The sequence below is a fragment of the Micropterus salmoides genome, unplaced genomic scaffold, assembly GCF_014851395.1.
Source record: "Micropterus salmoides isolate LMB-PRFRI ecotype aquatic unplaced genomic scaffold, ASM1485139v1 Ms_hic_scaffold_4, whole genome shotgun sequence".
NCBI lineage: Eukaryota > Metazoa > Chordata > Actinopteri > Centrarchiformes > Centrarchidae > Micropterus > Micropterus salmoides.
Window position 1 is genome coordinate 36562985 of NW_024043372.1, and position 26392 is coordinate 36589376.

A 26392-nucleotide genomic window follows, 5' to 3' on the forward strand; every position below is an offset into this window, starting at 1 on the left:
TTCAAGACTGGTGGCCACATCTATCCATTCAAAACACTACACTCAAACATATACAGTGGTAACATGTGTAAGAGGTGGTCAGGTTTTGCCAGTCAGGGTTCTTAGACCTAACCTTTTGAGCTCAAGGTTTACAACCCCTGTGATCTTTCAAATAATTTAAATGTTTGACTTACTTTAACATAATAATTTTTTGTTAATTTTCACTTCCCTTGTACAGTTCCACACAGCTTCTTCCATAGATTTCTTACTTCACCATACTAATGTTGATGTTTTTCACTCTTTTAAGAAGTACATTTAAATGTTGTTTTTTTAATTCAAAACAAATACCACTATAAAAGTATAAAACTGTAAGGTCAAGGCTGGATTACCAATTGGGCAATACGGAAAACTGCCTTGGGCCCTGAGAGCCCCAAAACAGGTACCAGTACAACATGAATAAAGAATGGCCCTGCATTGCAATGTAATATGCATGACTATATAATGTTGAGCCCTCCTTTTGTAGAGGGTTTCAAATATAGTTATATATATTTAATACCAAGGTGGTCTGAACCATAACAACTTTTATCTCACTTTTAAGCCAGCAACCACTAAACCATTATCAGATGAGTGACCTGTTTACAACGGCTGGAGTCCACTTTTGGCATTGTTCAATGAGGAACAAAATTCAGATGTCACTATGGTTTTGTGCTTGGAGGGGGAACCCGGCACAGTCATTCTTCTCCACTACACAGCAGGCAGGTCGAGGAGGTTGTTGGGGGCAGCAGGTTTCTGTCAGTGAGACTATTCATTGTGCTCTTTGGGGCCTTGATTGAGGATATCCTCTTAACAATTGCTCTGGGTGTTGAAACTGGTTCAAAGTTTTCAGACGTATATTGTTCCTCCCATCCATCTCCCAGTTACAAGAGGCTCCAAGCAGTGAACAATTGCATTTATTGGCCCCAAGATCATTCTTCACGTCTTGTTAAAAATGCAGATCCACAGGCTTCCTTATACCTAGGAGAGTTTTCCCATGTAATGTCACAACTTAATATATGTTGCTTTGTGTGTGTGTGTGTGTTTTTCTGGATTGAGGATACAGTTATCTGCTAAAAATATCTGCCAAACACAGGCTACCTGTGATTACTCTGCAGCAAGCTCTAGGGTTGAAGGGAAGTGCAAAGTGCAGTAATTATGTTGGGGAAAAACAAAATGGGAATGTATTTGCCCTTCTGAAGAATCAGCTGAGTAGATGGCATATACATTACACATTGACTCAAATGAATATTTTCAAAAAATATAAAAGTCAGAAGCGAAACAGGTCTCTTTTAGAAGTAAAGTAATGCTCTGGGCAGAGATTAAACAAAGAAAACACAATGTCTCAGCTAAGAAAGCTTTTGGGGCTGTGATAGACGTTAGGCTGCTGCGGAAGTGTGCCTCTTTCCTCCGTCAGAGGAGTCTTTTTAGACATATTGTTGTATTATTTTGACAGGGGGAGAAATCAGGCCTCAGATTAGTCACCTTTCACCTCTGTATTAAGGACCACCGCCCTAAGACTGAAGTAGAGCACAGGAGCAAGAGCCCGCCGAGAGCAATCAGAGTCCTGGCCCGGTGGACTGATGTCTGTACTAATGTCAGGTCATTCCACCCCTTCCTCCCACTGCATGTTGGGAGGGAAGCAATAGTCCCCGGAGTGTCTGTCAGCACCATCGCCCATACAGAAAACACGCCCACACACACACTCATCAGCTCTGTTAGACCGATATGTCAGTGTGATACTAGACATCAGCAGGCAGGGCTGTCCACCTCTGAAATACTGGAGTTTTGGTTCATTTTAATTATGTGACAAAAGGTTTATATAGGTTTTTAAGGAAACCTTTTGTAGTAGTTTTCAACCACCTCTTCATCAGCAAAAAGAGCTGGCTCAGGTGTCATCACATCTTCTAAATGTTGTAAATTGACCTCAAATTTAGCTGATCTGCATCAAATCTATCAAGAGGAGTTGTCAAAGATTCAACCAGAAGCTTGCCAGAAGCTTGTGGATGGTTACCAAAAGCTCCTAATTGAGACGAAAATGAACAAGGGACATTTAACCAAATATTAACATTGCTGTATGTTTATTTTTGACCCAGTAGATTTGGTCACCTTTTCAGAAGACCCATAATAAATTCATGAAAGAACTTGGCTGTTTTTTGTGACAAAGAACTATGTGCTCCAATGATTCCATCACAGAAAAATAAGAGTTGTAGTAATTATTAACCTTTTGAACACAATTTTCTGTTGTGTGACACTGCAGTGTCAGTAGGCTCATTTAAACTCTAAACATTTTCACAAAGCAAACAAATTGTTACCATTAACTGCACCTTGAATTTTTCGGTCCAATGCTGAAGTGCCTTAAGCTGCAGCTCCTCTAATGTTCACAAGGTGTAGATTCCAAGAAACTCCCTTCAAATACAAAGTCAATATTTTCATTCACAGTCAAGACCTAATTACACCTTAGTAGTATCAACTGTAAAAGACACAAGACAATGGGCATACACTGTGTGTTTTATTGATTTTATTGTACATTTTGTGAACTCACACTACAGAGTCACAGATGTTGTGAAGATGAAGGCAATATGGTGTCTGTTCTGCAATAAATTTCAGTTTAAAATCACAGCAGTCTCAGTCAGGACTACAGTTTTAGCCACAAAATAAATATAATGCTAATCCAGTAATCTTAAAGCAAGATCACTACAGTTTACAACGGATCTTATGACAGCAGCCCTGAGAGAAATCGGACAGTGGAACTGCTCAAACTGCAGACAGCCAGCGAAAGGTTCTGACCTGCCAAAATTCAACTCATCACTCTAAAGCAAAAATCAAATGACAACTCATCTAGTAGAAATTAAATCTAATCTAAAATGAGTCGACGACGAATTTGTGGCTAAAATCAGGGCCAATCCATACAGTGTCTGCCAGGCTTTTGTGGGAAAGCATCATGCTGTTGCTGCTATAATGCCCTTGCTGTGGGGCTCGAAACTGCAGCTCACTCTTGGCATAAAAGCTAAGGAAGAAACGTTGAAGAAGCTAGGACAAAAAATCTAGGTTTTGAGTGCACAAGTGTATACACTTCTTTGACAGGGTAAAAGATGCATGCCTTTAGTTTGAGAGGCCCGAGTTCAACTCCCCACTGTGACACAACCACCAATGTGTCCCTGAGCAAGACACCTAACCCCTAGTTGCTCCAGAGGCGTGCGAGCTCTGACATAAATAGCAATTTAGCTATTATTCATGCCTTTAGCTAACACTTTTGTCGCTCTGGAAAAAAGCATTAGCTAAATGTAATTACAGTCACAGGAATTTTTTTTTCATGTTTGTGTCAGACCATTTGATTTATTGATTGCTGCTGGAATATAAAACAAATTTGAACAAATATAACATTGAAGCTAGAGGCATTTGCCTCTAGCTTCAATCGTTTCATCATTTGTGTAGCTCACAGTGCCCAAATTCACTTGGGTTAAAGTTTTCAGAAATCCTGTAGCAGGGCATTGTTTTGTACCTAACTTTTTTTTATAAACAAACCTGTTACTAAAGTAATTCCCTCAGCAAGTACACCAAAACCTAAAAAGATATGTATTAGTATCTGCCTTCAAATTGTCTGATCAGTTGAACTCTGTATAAGTACAGTAAGTGGGTGTACACTACTCTGTCTGGCCCAGTTAGTGCTTGTTTGGCTGCTGCTCAGGATTAAGTTGCTCCCTGCTCTCCCACTCCACCCATCAATGGAAAACAATCATAAAAATCGGAAGCGGTCTATCCAAGGCCGCTGTCCCATGAAAGGGCCTGCAGTGCGTGTCCGATGGCGATTACCTCCTCTGACAGGCTGGCTGGCCGGGGAACTATAGGGTTGAGGCAGTGAGGGGGCGGAAGGTGTCTGTCCTGTCAAACTGTTGAGCTACAGCACCATAAGGGTCTGTTTAGAGCTAAGTGTGGTGGAGGGAACTGTATCACAATCTTAGCCCTACCTATTTGCCCCACGGTATCCTCCACTAATGCTTACCAGATGGGGCGGAAGATATGGAAAGCGCTGCTGAAGACTTTGACAGATTAATTTACATTCAGATGGAACTTTATACTGTCCTGTACAGGGATATCACTAACTTTAATTTTAAAAAAACACAGTCAGAAGTGGTTTCTACATACTTTCCTTTAAACCTCTTGTATATAAAGTAATACATATGTATATTAAAAAACAAAAGTTATGATATTTTCCCCCTCTGTATTATCTCTGTGTTCACCATCTTCTCTTTGGACAGCAACACTAATTTTAACATATTTTGGCCAAATAGATTTGTATCTATTAATCTATAGTCATGTAAGCCAATTTATGCAGTGATCCAGCCATTTCAGTTCATGTTAACAAGTTTCTTTTTTTCACTCTACTGTTGTCATTACATCACAAGCCAGTGCAACGCAATCTGTGCATATGTTTTCAAAGTTTCTGACATCCACAGATTCTCAGTGTAGTTATATCTCATATCTAAAATTTCCTTGCTACATGTATTTACTTCTACTTTAGTTTTATTTTTGTTTTATGTTATGTGACCAACCCATTCAGAGAATTCTAAAATTCTAAAATCGGAGTCACAATAAATTGAAGGTAACTCTGACTCGAGTTTTGTTCAGGCTTGCTTTCCCACCCATGAATGAAAATAAGCATCAGCTGAGCACAGTGAGCCTTGATGTCAAAGCTGGCACTGACCCAGGGCCCCAAGCCTCACAGGGAGGGCCATGGCAGGGTTAAACTCTCAGGCCTTTTCCTTCCTGTTCCTCTATGACATCTTCCTGCCTAGGGGCCTCTGGGAGCCCCAAGAGCAACGGGATAAGCTCACACAGCAGCTTCTAATTAGGCCTTAGCACTGACAGGTGGAGAGAAACTGGAGGGTTGGGATGCTTTATGCGAGTGTGCAGTTATTTGTGCCGCCCCGGGGGACTGCAAGCGCAATAACTTTCTTCCAGAGGGGTGTACCTCCAAACATCACTTCAGGGGTGATTTAAAGGATTAAGTTTGGTCATAAGTGTGTTGTCAAATGTTTAAAATTTGCAATAAATCTTGGCTATGACTCAGGTGTTCCTCCACACTGTTTTATAGGGAATGGTTATGATAGAAATACATGTCACATGTAACACCTTCAGGTTTGACCAAAACCCTCTTCCTGTAGACATTTCTGTATATGTTAGGGAACATAATGATTTAGCATGTTTGCCCTTTAACCATAAATGATCTATCCTTAAAGGAAAGGTTTGACATTTTGGGAAACACAATTATTCGCTTCGTAGTTGACACTACTCTCACGTCTGTACAATAAGGTCTGAGCCAGCAGCCGGTTAGCTTAGCTTGGAAAAAAAGGAAAAGGCTAGCCAAGAAACAGCCTTAAAATTTGTAACTTTTAGACTTTGGCTTTGGTTAGGATTAAACAAACGAGAAATAGCATGCTAATTAACGAGGTTTAGAGGTGCTGCTATGTGGACCTTGTTACCTTTTGAGAGAGCCAGACTAGCCCTGTCTAGTCTTTGTGCTAACTGCTTTCTGGTAGTTTTATATTTAACCTACAGACATGATATTGATATCAATCTTCTCATTTCACTCTCTGCAAGAAAGTGTGTTACCCAAAATGTCAAACTAATCTTTTAACATTGCTTATTTTTTCAAGAAATACTGTAGCATTTTTTTCATTTTTCTGTTCATTTCACTATGACAACCAGCTTGCAGAGACCTCAAACTTGCTTGAACAAGATAATCCATCATAGCAGACACCCTGTCTACTTTTATTTTCGCCACATTATGTGATTGTTGCAAAGTAATGTCATGTAGATTATTCAAATCAATCAGCAGGTATTCCTCCTTTAGGTACTTTTTAAGTCCTCTGAGCACTTTCTGTTGCTTTTGCTACATCCAATTAAAAAAATGGAGTTCTATCTGTCTCTGTGTGTACATTGATTCTCACACACATCTCCTGGTGTGATCTATAACATTAATTCACCAGCAGCTGTGTTTTCCTGGACACAGGGTGCTAGGTGATATTAGCTGTGACTGATCAACACCATATGTGGATCCCAACCCGGGAGATTTACTACCAGAGTAGAGTCATGCCAAAGATCAGCCCTCAGATTTCTGAATTTTCCTGGACACCGGTTCCAAATGTCCAAAACTTTTAATACATGTATTATTCATGAAAACAGAAAATTAGCTACTCCATTTTCAATTGCATTCGTGAAAACTGTATTCTGTGTTTGATGTATCAAACATGAAAACACACAAGAGGTGTTTTTCAGCGTTAACACTAACTTGCTGCTTCTTCCTCTTTGGGGTTGATGCTGTTGGCAGGGATCCAGTAATGTGCTGCACTCCCTGATGGTCCCCATGAGTAATCACCAGTCACTACAATAGATCCAACAACACTAATTTGTGTCTTTCCTGTTTTGCCTTTACCTTTTCCCAGAGTTAACTCTGATTCATGCCTTCCTAACTGGCATTCTGCACCTACCACCCTGACAGGGCTCTCTGTGGTTAGACACTGCTGGGATACAATGATTTCAGAGAGAGCCTGCTGAGGAAGAGATTGATTATTTCCTCTTTTGAGATTCCTTGGCATTACTCAGACAGGGAAGGTAAACTTTCATTGGAATTCCCCGTATAGAGTTCCTCCTCTGCACAGTTACAGACAAAAGATGCCAGTGATGGTTAAGTGGTTTGTTCTTTGGGCTCCAGCCATCCTAAAATTTACATTAGCTCTACATGTACAAATGGGAAAATAGAGATCTGAAGGGGGCACAATTGTGGAGCCTACATTTTTGCAACTTTGCTGATCTACAAACTAAGCAGTGTTAAAGAGTCAGTTCATACAAATTATGTAAACATATTTTGTTACTTTCTCCTTGTAGTATCTAGACATGTGGATAGTTTTCATTTAATTTGTCCAGGTTTGGATTGTAATCACAGTAGCTCTGGATAGTCTTTGGAACACGCTGTCAACCGTTTTCATAGGGACTATATCTTCAAGTAATTCCCCTAAAAATGTGTGGGGTGTCCAGAGTAATAGGGACACTGCCTGTAAAAGAGATGTTGGTATACTGTATTGGGTGGAAGCATAAATCTCAAGACACAGATATCTCAAAACCGGGATAAATAAATGCAAAAACAAAAAGACTAGATAGCGCTAGAGGACATTTAAAAAGTAAAATAATTTTGTTGTGTTAAAAAATAAATAAAAAAAAAAAAAAAAAAAAAAAATGTGATCCAGTCAGCTTTAGCTCATACCGCTTTGTTAAGAGACATTCAAAATAAATACTTAATGAAAATAGTTAAAACTATTGTTACAGGCCGTGCAAATGCACAGAAACCTTTAATGACTGCAAAACACCTTGCCATTACATTGAAGGCAAAATACAAGTGAGCCATGTCTATGTAAAAATAAATTTAATTTCAAAGTAGATTACAACATGTAACAAAAAGCAAACAAAATAGTGTCCCACAGATACCACCTGTTGCACACTTCACACGCGTGGTCTGTCTGTCTCACATCATTCCTGAAACTGCTCAGCTGTAGGCTACAAGTCTGTTTGTGACTTTTAGCCTACAGCTTGTAGGCTAAACACATTACATTATTTTTGTAAATAAACCTTTACCAGCATCATAAAACTTGGATAGCATATAGATTTAATCATCATCTGTTATCGATTCACAAATTGAAGAACTTCAAGTTTGTATGAAAGTGATAGCTGGTTGAAATTGTATTTGCATTTGGATTATGGATTGTGCCTTTAAGTAATAATGTGTGATTAGCATTATTCATACTGCTTCATGATTTATAAACCTTTCAGTAATCCAGAGCGGATAACGTTGTATAGCCTATTGTATGACCGTTCATTATTGGTAAAGTCCAAATAAACAATGTAAACACCTGCCTGATGTGCCTTCTGTTTAAGTAAGCACATTATGCTTAGAGACTCAGGCCAAGATATATTCTGCTCCCGAAAGATCATTCCTCATATAAAATGTCCCTGTATGTCTACTTTACCAAACCCCTTAACATGTCTGACAGGTTTGTCATTAAAATGAAAAGAACATCCCTGAGCATATCGCAGCTTTACACTCAGATGTTCTCACTTTTACAATATTGCCCTATGAGATTAGTTCGTTCACTGGAAAGAGTTACTGGATCTGCTGGTGACACACAAATGGTTTTGGTGCCAATCCTCTTTTCTCATATTGGGTAAAGTGGTAATGAGCCAAACTCCCAAAAAATCCGAGTTGTCCTCAAAGACTGTTGTGGTTCTGAGATGCTTCTAGACTCCAGGAATGGTCGATGGAGGGCTGCTCTGAGGAGTAGATCCAACCCTACTTCAAGTCGGACAGTTTCATCGCCGACTTATTTGTCTCACACTGCTTCCATGCATTTTCACACAGTCTCGTCTGTCTTTCACCTGTGAACAAAGAAGGACATTACTGTCACTGTCAACTCAAACTTGATCACTGTGTAGCTATGTAAAGGAAATATGTTTGACCTAAACTCAATTTCTAAGTTAAGATGTTTTGATGTATTTTTTCCCAAGAAAATATAAATAGGTTCAGTGCAATTACATGGCCATGTGCAGTCATTAAAAACACTGTCTTCCTTTAAAGGATATCTCCATGCACTGAATGATATGGCACCTATAAATAAACTAAATCCCAACACAGAGATTTGACATTCTTACCCCAGTGTCATATGACTTTTTGTCATATGTTAAAGTGTAACCCAGTCATTCTAGTCTAACATTTTAATGCAGGCTAACTGTTGAAAAAGCTTTGGTTTTTTTTTAGTTTGTGTTGGCTCATATATCCACAAAGATACACACACTGTAATCCATTAATGCATAATATAATTTGAGGGCATACAAATTATCCATTTACATTTTATATAATCCTAACCTTTTCTTCTTTTTTAAATTTTCAATGCAACGGCTATTTTGCAGGAACGATGCGGGATTATGAATTGGTGAAAGTGCATTGTGAATTTATTTGCATAAGCCGGACTGAAAAGTAGGCTAGACTTTGAGGAATAATAACCTAATAATATCTAAAATAATGTGCAATAGGGTCTATTTGTTACGCTATTTTAGGACACTTTTGAAATGTGTTTTTCTGTGAGCGTCAAATGGCGTATTTACCAAATATTTTACCCCTTTCCGTTGGTTGCTGAGGCAGAATGTGCAGATAGTCCGGGGCGGTTTGCCTCCTCCACTGCCCTTCACCTCCTTGTAGACTGCACTAAGGCACGGCTGGCCGTCCTCTCTCCCGTCTCCGACCACAAGCACGTTGGCCAAGTGAGCGATATAGCTGGACGCCAGGCGCAGCGTCTCGATTTTGGAGAGTTTTCTGTCCACCGGTTCCGTGGGGATGAGTGTCCGAAGCGCCGTGAAGGCCGTGTTGACGTTCTGGGTTCGGTATCTCTCCCTAGCGTTGGCGGCGTTCCGCTGCCGCACCACGCCGCCGGACTCCTGTCGGTAACTCTCCCCCGGAGTCCCGCAGCAGCCGTAGCCCTGGTCGGTGCTGCCGTCGCTCTCGCTGCGGTTCCCCTCCTCGTCGTCCGACACCAAGGTCAGGTCAGTGGTGTAAGAGAAGGGATGCGTCGACACCGGCCTCAGCATTGTGAAAGAAGCCATCATATGTGGTTCACAGGGGGGGGAAAGCCAATCCCTTATCTCCAAGTAGAAAACAGCTGTGTGCAGCCAACAGCCGTGCGTAAAAGCCGCCGTAACTCCAATGTTCAGCCTGCAGAAGTCTCCCGTTTGTTTTGACACTTCCCCATAGGTTGGTCCAGTGTGCTAGTCATCCTGACAGGGATGTCTCTTATAGCAGCTACAGTGTAACCCCTCTGCTGTAAGGGGAGGGGTGGAACACATGCAGGGTCTCCCATCTTCCCAAATGTTTTGGTCCTAAAAGTCACAGGCATCAGTTGAAGGTGTGGACACTTACAATACCTTCACCAAAATGAGACATTTGCTTTTATGAGTGGATTGCAAAGACATGTATTTCCACATTTCATGGGCATGACGCAAGACCTTGACTTATGATAGTTTGTTAACCTTCTATGTAGATGGTTATACCCCTAGCAGTTCACTGAATTATTTGAAGTCAATAACTTGACTGAGAGAAAACTTGCAGCACCCTTCTCCCCTACATCTCAAAATAATTTACAGTACTGGGTCTTGCGTGCAGCATGTGCTCATACAGTACAGGTGAGTTCTGGATCTGTGTGCGGCTGATTTGGTTCTGCACACAAGGCAGTGTTCATAAAGAAAGCTCTAAATGTCTTGAGAACAGTTCAACTGCTCGAGGAAGCATATGTTCAGATTGGTTCAGATTAATTTGGACTGAAGAAGACAACCTGCATTAATGAACCGATTAACAGCCCAAACTGTAGCCAAAGTCACCGTGTTTCATAGTTGATTTCTGACCACAATGGCTACTAATTGATTATGCTGAGGAAAATAAAGCCCAGATTCAGCCTAAAACAAGATTATGGTCCTCTATATATGACAAGATTCATATTTCTGCCTCATGACATATGCAAAAACAAATATGTTATGTAATTATGTAACGAGATGAGAAATAATTAAAAGACCCTCCCAGCTCTCTGCAAAACAGTCAGACTACTTTCTCTTCAGCAAAGGTACGCCGTCCCTCACCCCAGTAACTTTCGTACAGGCCCTTCGACTGCTTTATGATCAGCTAGGGGCCCCTAATAAACTGGAAACTGGGTGTATGTTCAGAGTGTAAAACATAATGCAATTAGCAAATAATATAGCAGTTAAGTAGTACATTAATAACTGACTGTTATCAGCTTCAAAATGAAAAAGCAATTGGTAAATGAGGTAATGAGTCAGCAAAAATAATCCAGTATTATAATAATCCAACCCTGACAGGGGTCATTCTGCCTGCATTAATGAGTTATTTTATTTTTGATAGTTTAAGTACATTGGGAAATACTTTTATTTTGTAAAACTGTGAAGGCAGGACCAGTTTTCTGTGTCACAGGGCATTAGAGGTCATAAAGCTTTGTAACTTGTAGCCTTGACAACATGTGCTTCAGTTATGGCAGTTTCTGCACCTTTTCTGATCCATAATTATCATGACCCCAAAAATTAGACAGTTGGAAAGTTGTGAATGTGAATTTGAATGTTGCATATTATTTATATTTTTTCTTTTAGATTACAAGTGTGTGATTATCTCGGAAAGCAAACTTTAAAATACTATACATCTTTACGTTGTATAAGATGCATGCTCATCAACAATGTGTGTTTCTCTGTTATAGAAACGCAGTTAGCCCCAGCGCTGGCTTCTGTCCTCAGAGGGCCAATGTGATCAGTGGTCTCTACAGTTGCCCTGTTTCAGTTTGTCTAATGGGTTAAGTGCTGTGGGTAAATAAACACTCAGCAGATGCCGGGGGTGATCAAGCCTGAACTTTCTCTCTAGAAACCAAGCAAATGGCTTCCAGATTGACTAGTGCTGTTGGAGGGAGGGAGGGGCCGATTGCTGGAAAAGGGAGAGAGTGTCATCAAAGGGCCTGTTTTTACAAACACAACCCCTCGACACATCAAACCGGGGCACTGGCGGCCCCTGGCCCCCAGCTCAGCTGCACCAACAACTGCGACCTGTGCAGAACCTGGTTCCACTCATAAAGCAGGACACCATGGTGTTTTACCACGCGCGGTCAGCCAGCAACACGACCCCACTGCACTTTCTCTCCCCCAACACCACCACAGACTCACAGTTTGGAACCATAAATACTTTAACCCCCAACCCCTCACCCCCCTGCATCAACTTAAAGGAATGTCATTAAATGCCTATTGAGGTGATTCTTTTTAATGAATATATAAATTTGGTGGTTTGATATATTGCAAAGGTTACCACACAGTATCTGACTCCTCTATCTCAGATGATTTATTTTCATGTAAGTACTTAAACACTTGCAGATCCCTTTTTGCAAAATTTAACAAAACATTTTCTTGCCTAAAGCAACACTTTATCCTGATTGAGCTCTTTAGCTGCCTTTCAAAATAATCCATAGAATCAGCAGGCTGTAAGGGGGCAGGCACAGCATTCCAAAGTTTGGTTGCAACAGCCTAAAAAACTTAATCACCACAGGTCTGAGAGTGTGGGACAGACAGCAAGTTTTGCTTAATAGACCTATAAGTAGTTAAGCCACATGCAGCAGCCTGACAGTTCAGTGCTCTGTAAGTAATGGTGAAACATTTGAACTGGATCCTGTGTGTGACAGGGAGACAGTGAATATGCGGGTGATGTGAGACAGTCTATTTGTCCTAGACCTAGTGATTAGTCTTGCGGCAGCATTATCAATTTCCTGCAGACGGCAAAGGACAGACATACTAAGAGATGAGAAGAGTGCGTTACAATAGTCTATGCAAGATTAAATAAATGTGTGTATATGAATCTCTTGTTCAGCTGTTGAGACTATTGATCTCAGTTTGCTAATATTTCTTATTTGTAAAAAAAAAAAAAGAAGACCTGGTTAGCTGTTGAAGATGGTCATTAAATGGTACAAATTATTATATATATTTCACCATGTGTGCACAAATGTAAGTAGGCTTAGTGAATGCGTGTGTTTGTGAGTGGGGATGCGCGGTAATGTGGGCAGGTGTGACTACAGTGCCAGGGCTGAATTTTTATCCCAGTCCGGCCCTGGTTATATGGAAGCCCCATTGCTTTTCAGTGGAGTCACCTCATCCTCAGTTACAATCTGAGCAAGGTTAGTTAGCTCATTGGGACAGGCACCATGTTTGAACATCATTTCACCCAGCTGGCTGGCAAACTGTAGATTTTTAGTTGTGGTCCAGCTTCTAGCTGAAAACTCTGATTGAGAGGAACTTGCAGCGCCTAAGGACATTTTAGCACTTGACTGCATCGGGAAAGGAGTGGTTAAGCGCAAAATTAAACCATGAAAATGTAAGTGCCTCATGGGGAAGATAATACTCAATGATATGCTCTTACTATAGTTTTTGATGCCAATATCATGGGAAGTAGCTGCAACAAAATAGAGCACTGTTAGTCATACTCTTTCTAATAAAATGGATAATCTTCTTGTGAAATAGCATTTAGACGGTTGCTGGATGCTAAACATGTCCAAAAAGAATCTAAAAGCTAGGGTGGCATTACTTCCGGTGGGTTATCACGTCCTTAAATGGGAAGTCCATCCATTTTAGGAATTAACAGTAGTTTGTCCCATGTCAAACTTTTTAAATTATCAATAAATTACATTGTTATGCATAATGGAAAACATGACTCTTGTAGTGACAACCCACCTATAATCACCACCCAGTCCACTCTATGTAGCTGTTTAGCCACTTTTAGCCCACTGTTTTTGTTTTACGGTACATTTACTGTCACAAGGTCTCAGTGCTAGCATCAACCTTGTTTCCAGCTAGAGCAGTCACTTTCAACAACAGCAGCAACAAAAACCCACCGCATGTTGGAGCACTAAAGGCAGACAGACAAAGTTAGCAACTGGCAGGTGAATAGAGTGAAACATCAAGTCATCAGGTCATGTTAACATATTACTAATACAATATTTCAATGCTGAGGGTTTGTCAGCTTGTTGTAGATTTCTTCTTCTCCTTAGAGACCAAAAAGTCAGTTAATGCATTCATTCATTTGTGGGGCAATATGGAGTTTCCAGCGGCCACTAGCGGCGCGGTTTTAAAATTGCAACCTGGCGTGTGCTCGTACGCGTGCTCGCTGAACTCATGAGCGAGCATAATCCAAAACACAACCTCTTTCATACAGAGGTCCCGCAATAAACATGGAAACACCACGTTTCTTGTGGGATATCTGTATGAAAGCGGTAGCTGTAGTTTTCACTCAGACATTTTCCGGTTCATACAGTACAGCGAACTGGTGTTCTGACGATATATGCTACCATAGTCCTATCGATTCACTCTGCCCTTTTGAAAAATGTTACCTTATGTGATCCCATTTCCGATCGCATAAAGGTATAACTCTCACAGTATTATGACATCTATAGTATTAGTAAGCCTTCTCTCTCTCTCTCTCTCTCTCTCTCTCTCTCTCTCCCTCACCCCCAACCGGTCGAGGCAGATGGCCGCCCACCCTGAGCCATGGTTCTGCTCGAGGTTTCTGCCTCTTAAAAGGAAGTTTTTATTTACCTGTGTCGCCTAGTGCTTGCTCATGGTGGGAACTGTTGGGTCTCTGTTAATGATATCACAGAGTACAGTCTAGACCTGCTCTATAAAAAAAAGCTCTAATTCATAACTGTTGTTGTGAATTACCGCTATATTAATAAATTGAATTGAGCTGAATTGAATATTGTTGTGTAGAGACACTGTTATTGTGACCCTCAACATGTTTTGTACCACTTACCATACATTTAAACCAGAATTACTGACTGGAGTGCATTTTTGTGCTCCTAGTACCAACACTTTGCAGCAGAATAGTCATTTTGTACAATTTCCTAATTTAAAAAAACAAGTATATTATTGGCACTGTTAAGATTATTTATTTACATCATATTTAACAAATTGTCTGCCATCATTATATTCAATTTAAAGACCAATACAAGCAAAGTATTGCATTACTATTTATACAAACATATACGTATACGTATATGTGAACAACAAAATATAAATCCGATCGTTAAAAAGATGCAGATGGAAGACAAAATAATAAATTTAAAGATCAGGCAGTATACTCCACTCTTCCATACCCCCCACTGCACAGTATGGAGTGACAAGACGATGAGCGTATGGCCTGTCAGTGTTAGTTGTCTGCTGGGAAAGACTGCGGTCAGATAACTTGACTCATCGGAAACAGCTGCACTGGAAAGAAAAGAGCCTCCTCCAAACAGCCAGCTGCAGCCTGCTGCAAAGGGCCTTTAATGATTTATCTGTGTGTGTGTGTGTGTGTGTGTGTGTGTGTGTGTGTGTGTGTGTGTGTGTGTTGTGTTTCATTAGATGGAGCAGAAGACTGGCAGGAGAGAGAGTGGGTGACACAGACAGTAGTGACATAGCTTGAATAGTTTGGACTAGAGGTGGATATACATGAAAACAGCATCTAGCATCTCTATTAAGAACCACTGTATGTTTGGGATAACTCGGAAAAAAATAACATTTTTTCCCTTCATTGTCAAAATGCATTTTGCCTGAAACCGCCTGCCACAATTGACTACAATGTCCTCATCTTTGTCTCTTCAGTCATGTTGGACGCATCAACTGCCCAGTTTGTGTCTTTTATCTATTTAAAATTGTGAAAGTCAATATGAGGTACATCTGTTTCTAGAGATTACAGACAATGAAATGAAGCAAATGGAAATTTTTGTCTTCAGTCATGAAGTGTTGCTTTACCTAGAGCAGTCGTCCACTTATCAGTAGGTCTGCATGTTGAAGTGTCTTTGGGCAAGACACTGAACCCCAAATTGCTCTCAATGGCTATTTCTGGTGTACAGGTGGCACCTTCTGCTCATCAATCAAAGACTATTTACAATTTAAATTCAAGTGAGCTTAAATTTCTATTAGGAGAAGTGGAAAGTGAATGATGTTTTGATGACATTTTCCATTAAGTTGCACATGAAAACCCAAAGCTTTTTCCGTTTCAGTTTTAGTTTGTGTCAAAAGCCTGGAAACCAAGGCAATATGTGGTATTTAACCAGTGATTATTCTCGTTCTCCAGTATTATACAGCATGTGATAAATCTCTCAAACTTTTTTAATATTTATATTTATTCTATTCTAATTTCAAACATTTGTGCTGTGTGTTTAGTGTGAAGGGAGCTACAACTTTCTTTTCATTGTGAAGCCCCATGTTGCAGAATGACAAAATAAATTCTTCTTTATTTTTGACTTTTTCTAGCATTCTTTGAAGAGATCTGGCTTATATACATTTATGGTGTCTTGTAAGGTATAACTGTATGCATGGCACAATAATACAAACGTCATTCATTTAAACCATATTTGTTTTAGCATATTAACATAGTTCCCTGCATGCATTGTATGTGGTTTAAAACTTTCCAGTTAACAAAAAGTGTGACTTTACATTTTCTTGAATTGGTTTTACAGCAACAAGTGAGTAATAATAGCACGCCGTAAAAATACTCTGCATTGTAATTAAAAGTAAAAGTACTCAATGCAGAAAGAAAAATGAGTAATTATTATTACTCATGCATTAATGTAAAAGCTGGATTTTACCGGTGGAACTATTTTGTATCGGACCACAATTTATGGTTGATTGCTTGACTGCCGATTAATCTGCTGATTATTTTCTCCACTAATCGACTGCTTGTTTGGTTTGTAACATTTCTGAAAATAGTGAGAAATGCCGTCCAGAGCCCAAAGTGACAGCTTCTCTGTCCTTGTTGTGTCCAATCAACAGTCCAAACCTCAACAGTATAAATAATACACTAAAATGATTACAGGTAAAGCAGCAAAAGGTTTCCCAGACACAGTCAGTGAGCTTATGATTTTGTACAATTTTGTATTTTGCTGTCTTGTTCATCATCAAACATAGTGCCAATGAATGTAGCAGCTGAAACCCTCAGTTAACCCAGAAGATGACTTGTGACATATTCATCAGTCCGGACGTCTCCTGTGGTAAATTAGTCAGTGCTTCTCATGCAGAGCAAAGCAGTAGCAACAGTATTGTGTTTCATTTGACCCTCACTGTGACCTCAAGATAAGACTGAGCCCTCATCTGCCTCCCACTCCACCACCCTCCTCCATCTCTCCCCCGCTTTTTCCCAAACACGCTGATTGTCTTTCACAGCTCCCGACAGTCTGAGAAACAAGACAGGTGGGGCAGTGTGACGGTCGAAGTTCAGCAGATGGTCTCAGCCATATCCGTTTGTCTCACCTCTGGTTTGAAGACTCAACTTGACAAATTCTTTATTTGAAGATGCCAATTTGTCTTTTAACATGAAATCACTGTCAGAGATTGGTCCCGGGTTCCAAATGTGAAAATCGCAGTTTTATAAGTGACGTTTTCTTGTGTTACACTTTGAGCCCCTAAAGGTAACACCCTGAGGCTACTTTAGGGGACTAAAATCTAAAAGAAGCAGGTGTTTCTCGATCCTGGGGCTGGTGAACCAGTGTGTCATCATCTCCCATTGACTCCCTAAAGGCCCCCAAAGAGCCAGAACATCAAGTCCACCCCTGCGAAACAGGAAGTCGACTCACACGCAATGATTCTTTTGTAGAAGCCCACCGCTGCCTTTAATATCCACCAGGCTGGGCTTGATGTTCCTCAGGCCCACGTCTGCCGGCTTCCTCCAGAGTCACCTGGGACCTCAGAGCCAAGGCCTCCACGGGTCAACAGAGTTTATCGCACCAGAGAAATCTACAAGTTGGCTATAAAACCTTGTCTGACACGATGTAACAGACATGGCTTGAGGTCTGATAAAGGAGGCTATAAAAAGACTCATCCGCTTTGGCCTTGTGGTCACTATCTTGCGGTCATATCCTCTGTGGTGATTGGCAAGCAGTGTTGACCTGCAGCGGTGCTCTGTTCCTTTGTCTGTGGTGGAAGTTTTATGTCTGACGACATGTACAGTAGAGCATGATTACTTGTTTTTATGGTTATATTCTTTTCAGAGTCTGGGCCTGGGGCGTAAAGGGGTCGAGGAAGTCACTTCTTTCATTTTGTCCTTCTATGGAAAGATTGGTCTGTGTTTATTTAAGGGCTGCAATTTTCATTGTTATATTTTCTTGTATTTTTGTCAATATGTTGATAATTTTATTTTTATTAAAACTTCCCAGAGCCTGGGTGATGTCTTCAAATTACTTGTTTTGCCCGAACAGCAATCTAAACCCCAAAGATATTCTATATGTACAACAATATAAAACTAAGAAAAGCAGCAAATCTTCACATTTAAGAAACTGAAGAAAATGATGGCTCAACATTTGTGCTTTGTAAATGACTGAAATTATTAAATAAAGATGAGTTGTTGTTACATCTCTGACAATAGACAATGTATTAAATGATTTATTTATTGTTCAAGATCCATTATATTAACCAGTAATTGTTTTTGAAGCTGCATTAAAAGGCTTCGTGTGGTCTCCCCAAAAAGAGGAGGAATACGCCTTCCAGTTACTTCTTCCGTGGCTTATTTATATTTGTGGCCTTGATTGCTGACTTGCTAACTAGTAAGCCAACATTCAGGGATCACTTAACTTGTTCCGATTTGGAGGCTGTGCGAGTCCACTACTTCAGTTTTACATACAGCACATGGAAGAAAGTTGTTTTTATCTTCCTATCAGGCTAAGTTGATTCTATTCTCCTATAGTGTGTACACAGTATGTACAGTCATGAGTATGATTTTTGAAGAGTGGCCATTTTGTGTCTGAAAATAGCCATCTTCAGTCTGTGGTCTATTGAGACACATTCTTGCATTTCCCTTTAGGGGTTGGTGGCTGAGGGCTACTGAGGGCTCAGCTCTGTCTAGTCTGGACCAGCAGCCCAGTTCTCATGACACCTGACCCAGAGCACATCCTGTGGTCAGGCTACAGCGCTTTGCTGTGAAGGGCCAGGATTGCTCTCTTAAACCCATTCAGTGATTTGTCTTTACGAATAAGACATATTTGGGGTTTCTGATTGATGTAATGTCCCGCTAACTCTCCTTTATCAGTTACCAATATGATTGAAAAAACGAGTACACCTTCCTGAAAGTTACAAAATAACACTTCATAAAATTAGGGGGGGGGCTGTTAAGGGTTATTGATCACCGGATGTTTGTTGAACCGTCCCATTAAAACAGACACAATTAGTTGACAATTGAAGTGGTACTTAACCCACTGAATCACTCTCAGACTTAATGCTGGCAACAATATGGAGATAATTGACTGGAAACTTGAGAAAGAGAATAATTTCATTGAACAGAAGAGGACAAGGGTACAAGTTAGCAAATCATTGCTATTGCTCGGAATACAGCAGCAAAAATAACACAGATATTCAAAAAGGAATTACTTCAAAAAGGATGGAAGCATCCAGGCCGTTGCCGTAAGCGATCACCCTGCGATAAGGGAGTTTGTGCAGGAGAATCAGCAAGCAAGTGCCTCAGAGCTGGCAGAAGATGTGGAAAGCCAAAGTGTAGTGACTGTTTCATCTCACAAAGAGAGACACAACCTGCATAGAAGTGCCATGCATGGTTTTGCTGAATCCAAAGCACAAGTCTGTTTTGCTTTGTACCTTTGCCAAGGACCACACGGACAAAGGTGAAGACTTTTGGGAATCCATACTCTGGTCTGTTGAGGACAAAGTCCGTCTTTTTGGATCTGATGGCATCCAAAATGTGTGGAATCAGAAAGGGGAGCAGTACAGTGAGAATTGCATGGTCTCCACAGTCATACAGTGGTGGAGTTCTTAAATGGAGGTGCATGAGTGCTGAAGGTGTGTGGGAATTGTAGTTTATTAATGGCATCATGAATTTGCAAACGAGAAACCTTGAACAAGACATGGGTACCTTCTCACCACACCCTGGGTCATGGGGCAATTTTTCAGCATGACAGTAATCCTAAACATTCTTCAAAAGCAAAGTTTGTCACCCATCCTCAACCTCAGGAACAAGTTAAGGAGCAGAACAGGATAGACAGGACTATGTGCTGTGAACTTGTACACTCGATGCCAAGAAGGGTCAGCGCAGTACTTATAGGTAAGGGAAGACACACTAAGTACTACAATACTACCTACTTGCTGGATTGAATCGATGGTGAACTAATTTTTACAATAATAGATTTAAACAAAGTTACTTCATGTACTTACTTTACACATATTGCTGACATATTGTTTGTTATAAAGTAAATTTAATACATTAAAATGTTTTCATCTTCCTATAAATATTAATGGTGATCATTTCTATGTTTATCAGGGATGTGTTCATCTGTGGACCGTCTAAGAAATCTGGGTGCTGCTGACACCACCTGCTGTGGATTTGAATGTGGCTGTTTTGACTAACACATTAATCTTCCTTATGTGTGGAGTCCTGACCATTCCATTTTATTATGTAGTGTTTACATGTTTGCCCCCCCCTCTGCTGGTCAGAGGAAGCACTGCAGTGATGGAAATATTCAAATGTTTTTTCACACTCACCCTGTTCACCCCAGTTCATCTGAAGGACATGGCCCACAAAAAAGCCAAACTGAACCTGTGGCTTCTTCCTGTATGAGATGTTCTAATCCAGAGATTGTCAATCTTGGGGTTGGGAACCCCAAAGAGGTGGTGCACGAGTTGTGATGCATAAATAGCAGTGTACCAAAGGTTACTAACAGTCAAGGCATACAGCAGTTTTTGTCCTCTAAATTTGGGGACATTTTTCAGGCCCATTATGACACATTAAGTCTTTGTAGGATCAAGCCTGAGCTGGGACAGGCTTTATTTCTTTTCAGAATGACAGGTTGAAGTTTGTCTCAGCATCCACTGGGTGGAGGGAATACAGCTACCCTGCTCAGAGGGGTTAGAAATGGACAGACTACAGAAATATGATTTGTTGTCAGGGACGTCTTTGTAGCACCCCGATGTAGAACCTAAAATACATCCACACACTGCCTCTCAGAGTCTGCGGTGTTGGAATTGTCCAATCAGCATGGCTTTGCTTGCCAGTGTCCACCATTTTTGTTTGTTAGCTTAGTTTACTGATAGATGGATCAACAGGGCATGCAACAGGCCTAGCTGGACCAGAAGCCAAACTACTTCAAAAAGGACAGTACAGAACACGTGAATGAATGCAACAAAGTTCATTCTACACAGAAGTTTAGAAGAAGGGCTTACATGTCAGTTTGATTTGGTTTCAGCTCGAGTTTTTGAAAACGGGACAGAGCTATATTGTGAGTTCAGTGAATTTAATATTTCTTTAACTGGTCATTTTAAATACAGCCTAAGTGTGTTTTGCATACATTCAGACATGATTAAAGGGAGTTTCAGTAATTATTCATTTTCATCAGTTTTATTGTCATCACCAAATTGATCAGACAGAGGAATATAGAGTGTCAGAATATATTTTGGCTTTTGTTTTCAACAAATCCAGTACACGGCTTCTAATAAATCCATGTTAAATTCACAAATACATCAACCCATAATAAATAAATCATCTTTGAAAAATTGGCAAATAAATAGTTAAATAAATTAATAAATACACAAATAAATTATTTAATGAATAAGAAATGTTTGAGGTAAAGTAAGAGCTAGTTGGCATTTAAAATATTACTTGCATGTAAATTATTGCAATTCAATTTATAAAAAACAATATAAAATATTTTATGTCTCTGATCAACACTGAGATTTTTATGAATTTCATACATAATTCCTGAACAATTTCAAATTGGGTTATTGCTTATATCAAAAGGCAGGAGTATGATGCATGCATGTGACGAGCCTGAGAAGTGAAGTGACAAGCTCTTCTCTGACTTTGAACTATTAAAAAGTGTATAAATAGAAATGAAAGAGATGAATATTTCCCACTCAGTCCTCAGAGCTGCAGTCGTCTTCTGCTTGGTAGCCTTTGAAGCAGGCCGACTCGTAGTGCTTGTTCAGGTAGGACTTGAGTGCGAAGCTTTTGTGGCAGCGTTTGCAGGAGTAGTGCTTGAAGGCAGAGTGTGTCTGCATGTGGGCGCGCAGGTTGGAGCGGTCGGCAAAAGCTTTGCCGCAGTGTGCGCAGGCGAATGGTTTCTCCCCTGTATGGGACCTCATGTGGCCCTGCAGGAGCCAGGGTCGACTGAAAGCTTTGCCGCACACCGTGCAGTCATGCTTCAGGTCATGGGTCAGCATGTGCATTGCCAGCGCTGGCATGGACACGTACACCTTGTGGCATGTGGGACACTTCCTGGCCTGTTGGCTGTCCAGGCTACGGTGAGTCTGCTTGTGTCTGCTCAGATTGGAGGATGTGGCGTAAGACTTTCCGCACTCGCTGCACACGTAGCGACCTTTAGATTTCCCTTTAGCAGGGCTGCAGTCTGCTGATTCAACACCCTCGCTGCTGTCCGACTGACTGCCTCCCTTGCGGGGACACCTCTGGTTGGGTCTCCGGCGGGAGCGGCCGTCAGAGATGAGGAAGGCGTCAAGGGTGCACGCCTCCAACTCAGGGACACTACTGTCTGACTCGACTGTGTCACTGGAGACGGGGCTGTCCGGATGCTCCATGTCATGGTCGGAGTACTCTTCCCCGCCGCTGCCATCTGGGGAGTACAGGGGTCCTGAGGAGAGCCCGGTCTGCTCATGACCTGGCTGCTTTGTGCTCTGCAAAACTGAGGGGATGGTGTAATCGTGGATGTAGCCTGGGAAAGGAAAAAGACATTTAATAAAGACATGTAAAATATTTTATTAATTGGAATAAATGAATGGAACATCTTCATGATCTCAATAACCTTTGAAATATCTCACCCAAACCTCTAATCAATATGGAACCTTTACAGGAAGCTTTTTGTAAGTGCCAGGTTCAGCAAGCCTTGGGAGTCAAATATTAATGAGTCTTTGCTGCACAGTTCTGCCCTGATCAATACTGCCACTGGCTCCAACAAGTGCTATCATAAGAAACAAAACTCTGAAAGGCACATTGTGGCTGAATGTAAGTCAAACGCAATGTGCTGACATCGACAAAGCAGTCACAAAGCAATACTTTGGCTCTGGATCGATCCACCTGTCGCCGCCTTGCAGTGGCAGCAGCAGCAGAATGTGTGTGTGTGTGTGTGTGTGGAGGGGGGGTGCGTCTCAGCAGTGAAATCCCCTCAATCACTAAATCATTTTAATCAGATCATTCCCCATCTGTGCTGTTTTTGAGAGTGTTCATGAGTGTGATAAGGGGGAGATTGAGTGACAGGTGGGGGACTGCAATTTGGCAAAAGGGAAGGGCTGGGCATGTGTCATGTGTGTGTGTGTGTGTGTGCGGGGGGGCTGCTGTCTGATCTTGGTATTTTTGGTACATTGAGCCCATCCCCCCCCACCCCCCATCCGCACACGCACACTGGAACACAAAAGGAAGCAGACAGCTGGCATCCTAAATCTGGGGGACAAATGATTCAACTCAAACACAAGATCTGTGATGCTGCTGGTGGTGGTGTGTGTGTGTGTGGGGGGGGTCCGCTCAAAGCACACATTTCTTTGGATGTTTCTCAAAGCCACACACACACACACACACACACACACACACACACACCATATTGTTTGTATTGCAGGGTTGTTCTCACATCCAGCCTCCGTAGAAATCCCACGGATGAAAATCTACTGTCTGCCAATGTCCTGCTCATGTTGCACTTTATTGAATTACCTGCAGCACTCTCTATTTTCCAGTCAATACCCGTCCTCTAAAAACCCTGTTCCATCACCTCTCGCTGCTCCACATATGGATTGTGTTGCTGCAATCCTACTCCCTGTGGCTATCTAGCATCCTGCAGGATCAGATGGAGAGATGAAGGGGGGGGGGGGTTGATAAGAGGAGAGACTCAAGGGCAACTGCACCATCTAAGGACAACACAGTCCCATGTGGCTATCTGCTTTCTCTAGAGGTTTTTTTTCCCCGTCTTTCTAGTTGGACCTGACAAAGGCTTGCAGATTTTGTGCCTAATGGCCACGTACATGTATATCTCATAATTCATGTACACAATAGTATTAAAACCAGAGGCTGCTGTGTGATCTGGTTTGAGCATTAAGCAGATTGAGCCAGCGTGACCTGAATACTATTTAGCATCCGCCGAGTTAGAAAACAAAAGTCCTCAGGCATATGGAAGGGGGGTGAGCGATGCCTGTGGGGGGTTTGGGGGTTTCCGAGAGCGATTAGGTAGCAGAGACAATAAGAAATATTGTTGCGTGAATCCCTATCTGTAATTTTAGATTTTCTTTTCTTCATTTTAGTATGGATCATCTCTAAATGAAGAAATCAATAGCTACTGCAGCAGAAAAAGGGATAAAAAAGTTGAAAACACAACTCAGAGAGATGTCAACTCACCATTTTCACTCAAACGCACCGCCAAGTTGGTGGCCGACTCTGTGATGGCATGTGTCACAGTGTAAGAGTCGTCCCAGTGCTGCTGGTGCTGATGGTAGTAGTTGGAAGAGGAGCAATCGTGAACCTTCGGCTGCTTCACCAAAAAAGAGCGTGGCATTTTTTTTTCCCCTGATGAAAAACTGATGCTAGGGCCTCATAGAAAAATGTGAACAAACTGATGATAAAAAAAAAAAAAAAGAAAAGAGCAGAAATGTACTGAGCTTCCAGGCGGCCTTCTTCAATAGGCCAGACAACGGAGGATTGAAAAAGAGGTTTACAACAAATCTGTCCTGGAAATGGTTTAAAGCCAGAGGGAATGGGAAAGACAAAAATGTAATGTAAGCAGCAGAGAGAGAGAGAGAGAGAGCAAGCAGAGGACAGGGAGAATGGAGAGGAAGATAGAAAGCGGTGAAGGAGAAACTGAGGCAGAGAGAGAGAGAAAGAGAGAGATGGCTGGACTAGCTGAGCTCAGCACTACTGCAGCCTTTTATATGTGGGGCACGAGCCCCAAAGATCAGGTGGTGCTTTGGAAGAGGGAGCTGCTTAGCATTAATCCATCAAACATCCCCGGGGACACACATCAAATTACCACGAGCCGTCTGTGCTTCTCCCCATGCACGCACACACACAGCAGTCAACTAACCCACATCCTCCTCCTCTTCCTTTCACCCCTCCGTCTCCCCTCTTTCAGGGAAGCAGAGCAGACAATAGTGGTGCAGAAGCACGTGGGTGACACTACACACAACATCTTGTCCTCCATTGTCTTTCAATGAAGTAGCTAACACAATTTATGCTGCCCCAAACACACACCCTTTCCTCCTAACACCAGCACCACCTCTGATATTTCATCATCATCATCATCCACATATCCAGCTGCCGGAGCAAGGCCTTAGTATGCCAATCAGAATATGGATTGGGTTCTATTTTTTTAGGGAGAGTGACTATAAACGTACACACAAGTATCTGCATTCAGATCCATTCATCTGTCTCTTAGGACTGTGTAACCAAACTGTGTCTGTAGGTACAAGGATCAAAAACGTTAATTTCTTGGTGTTTACTAATTCTCAGGTGGACAGATTTTCTCCATTTTTATTAGTTTTATCCTGCGTTATTAAGAAAAGCTTTCACTTCCACCAGCTCCTTTATTTCAGAAATGTCTTACAATTTCTAAAATTAATGTTTTTCAAATTTTAGGTACAAGAGAAAAATTCAAACATGGTGATGTAAAAACGATATATGAGTCCTGCAGAGCATGTTGGGTAGAGGTAAGAAGTAAACCCCTTGCAGATTACATACATAATTTGTTTGATTGTAACTTACAACAAATAGATAAAACTCAACCTCAAACTAGCTAAACTACTCAGTGATCACTTTTTTTATTTTTATTTATTTTAATTGGATATTGGGGTATGTATGTACTGACCTCATAACAGTTAACCAGTGAAAGCTATATGAATTGATATTCTTTATTGATAGATGAGGCATGGCACAGGGTAGTGGGGGGGCAGGGTAGACACACTAGGGCATATGAAATGCAAATTAAATGTGCATTCACTACAAATTTGCTGTTTGAATCCCTACAGTTTCTGACTTCAGCGTGCAGGTTTAACATTTCTATTTTTCCCTTCAATCCTCTGAATGCCCCTGGCAGTTTTATGTCTCTCTGAAGACCCTCAGCTCTCCATAGAATAAAATGGCCCCATGGTGACTTCCGGTCCGTCAGCTGTGACGGCGTGACCTCCAGTGCCTGCAGGGTCATAGGGTCAAATTCTGGTTGGCTGAAGAGACGGCAGCAGCTTAAACACAGCCTGGGCAGCTCACTCACAGATGGCCCTGCGAGGAAGCGTTCAGTATGACTGGATCATACAGAATATATAAGTTCACAGACAGATGTCGATGGTGACATGTTCTGGTATCTGGTCATATCTGGTCTGGTCTACTGTGAAAGCGACTCAGAGGTGCTGACAAAAAAAGCATCCCAAAACGCCAAAAGATCTTAATGTATCCTACCAACAAGTACTGCGTATGTATCAAAGCCGGATATCTCTTCTTCCTCTGTGCCAGAGCTCTATTGTTGTTTCAAAAACTATTAAAACTCATCAATGAGCCACACATGTTCCTTCATTACTTTTCAACATTAAAACTTCTGAGTTTCTTGAGCAAGTTCCAGCATTTTACTGTGGACAAGTCTCTGTTGAAAAGAGTTTATACTTCTTTTTATTGAGTCAGTTTTAACATTTGCTATGATGAGTGTGTGAAGAACAAAAACGTGTTGGTAAAATTTGTGAATGTGTGCTATAAAGTTACAGGCATAAACTGACATGATCTTTGCCACACAGAAAGCTCAGGTCATCTTATTGGACTATCCCTTCAAATAAAGAGTTTAATTTGCTT

The 26392-nt window shown here is 41.2% G+C and overlaps 2 protein-coding genes across 3 annotated transcripts; both read right to left on the reverse strand.

Moving 5' to 3' along the window:
- Positions 1-7421: 7421 nt before the first annotated feature.
- LOC119886932 (transcription factor 15-like) lies at positions 7422-10345 on the reverse strand. Of its 2 annotated transcripts, none has more exons than XM_038697927.1 (2): positions 9184-10345; positions 7422-8445 (listed from the first exon to the last, which is right to left on the reverse strand). In XM_038697927.1, exons 1-2 carry the CDS (start codon positions 9667-9669, stop codon positions 8380-8382), a joined length of 552 nt encoding a protein of 183 aa, XP_038553855.1. In that variant the 5' UTR covers positions 9670-10345; the 3' UTR covers positions 7422-8379. The 2 variants fall into 2 exon arrangements, with proteins under 2 accessions (XP_038553855.1, XP_038553854.1); XM_038697926.1 differs by having other exon boundaries at positions 9172-10343.
- A 10851-nt stretch (positions 10346-21196) lies between these two features.
- LOC119886828 (transcriptional repressor scratch 2-like) lies at positions 21197-24385 on the reverse strand. The gene is made up of 2 exons (XM_038697790.1): positions 23960-24385; positions 21197-22292 (listed from the first exon to the last, which is right to left on the reverse strand). The coding sequence occupies exons 1-2, from the start codon at positions 24114-24116 to the stop codon at positions 21481-21483; spliced, it is 969 nt and encodes a 322-aa protein (XP_038553718.1). The 5' UTR covers positions 24117-24385; the 3' UTR covers positions 21197-21480.
- Positions 24386-26392: the final 2007 nt, after the last annotated feature.

Coding starts and splice junctions, on each gene's coding strand:
- LOC119886932 (XM_038697926.1), bottom strand. CDS start 9,669: ATGATGGCTTCTTTCACAATGCTGAGGCCGGTGTCGACGCATCCCTTC. Junction 8,446..9,171: donor GGAAAGGGGTAAAATATTTG/GTAAATACGCCA, acceptor CTTTGTTCACAG/GTGAAAGACAGACGAGACTG.
- LOC119886828 (XM_038697790.1), bottom strand. CDS start 24,116: ATGCCACGCTCTTTTTTGGTGAAGCAGCCGAAGGTTCACGATTGCTCC. Junction 22,293..23,959: donor GGTGCGTTTGAGTGAAAATG/GTGAGTTGACAT, acceptor TTCCTTTCCCAG/GCTACATCCACGATTACACC.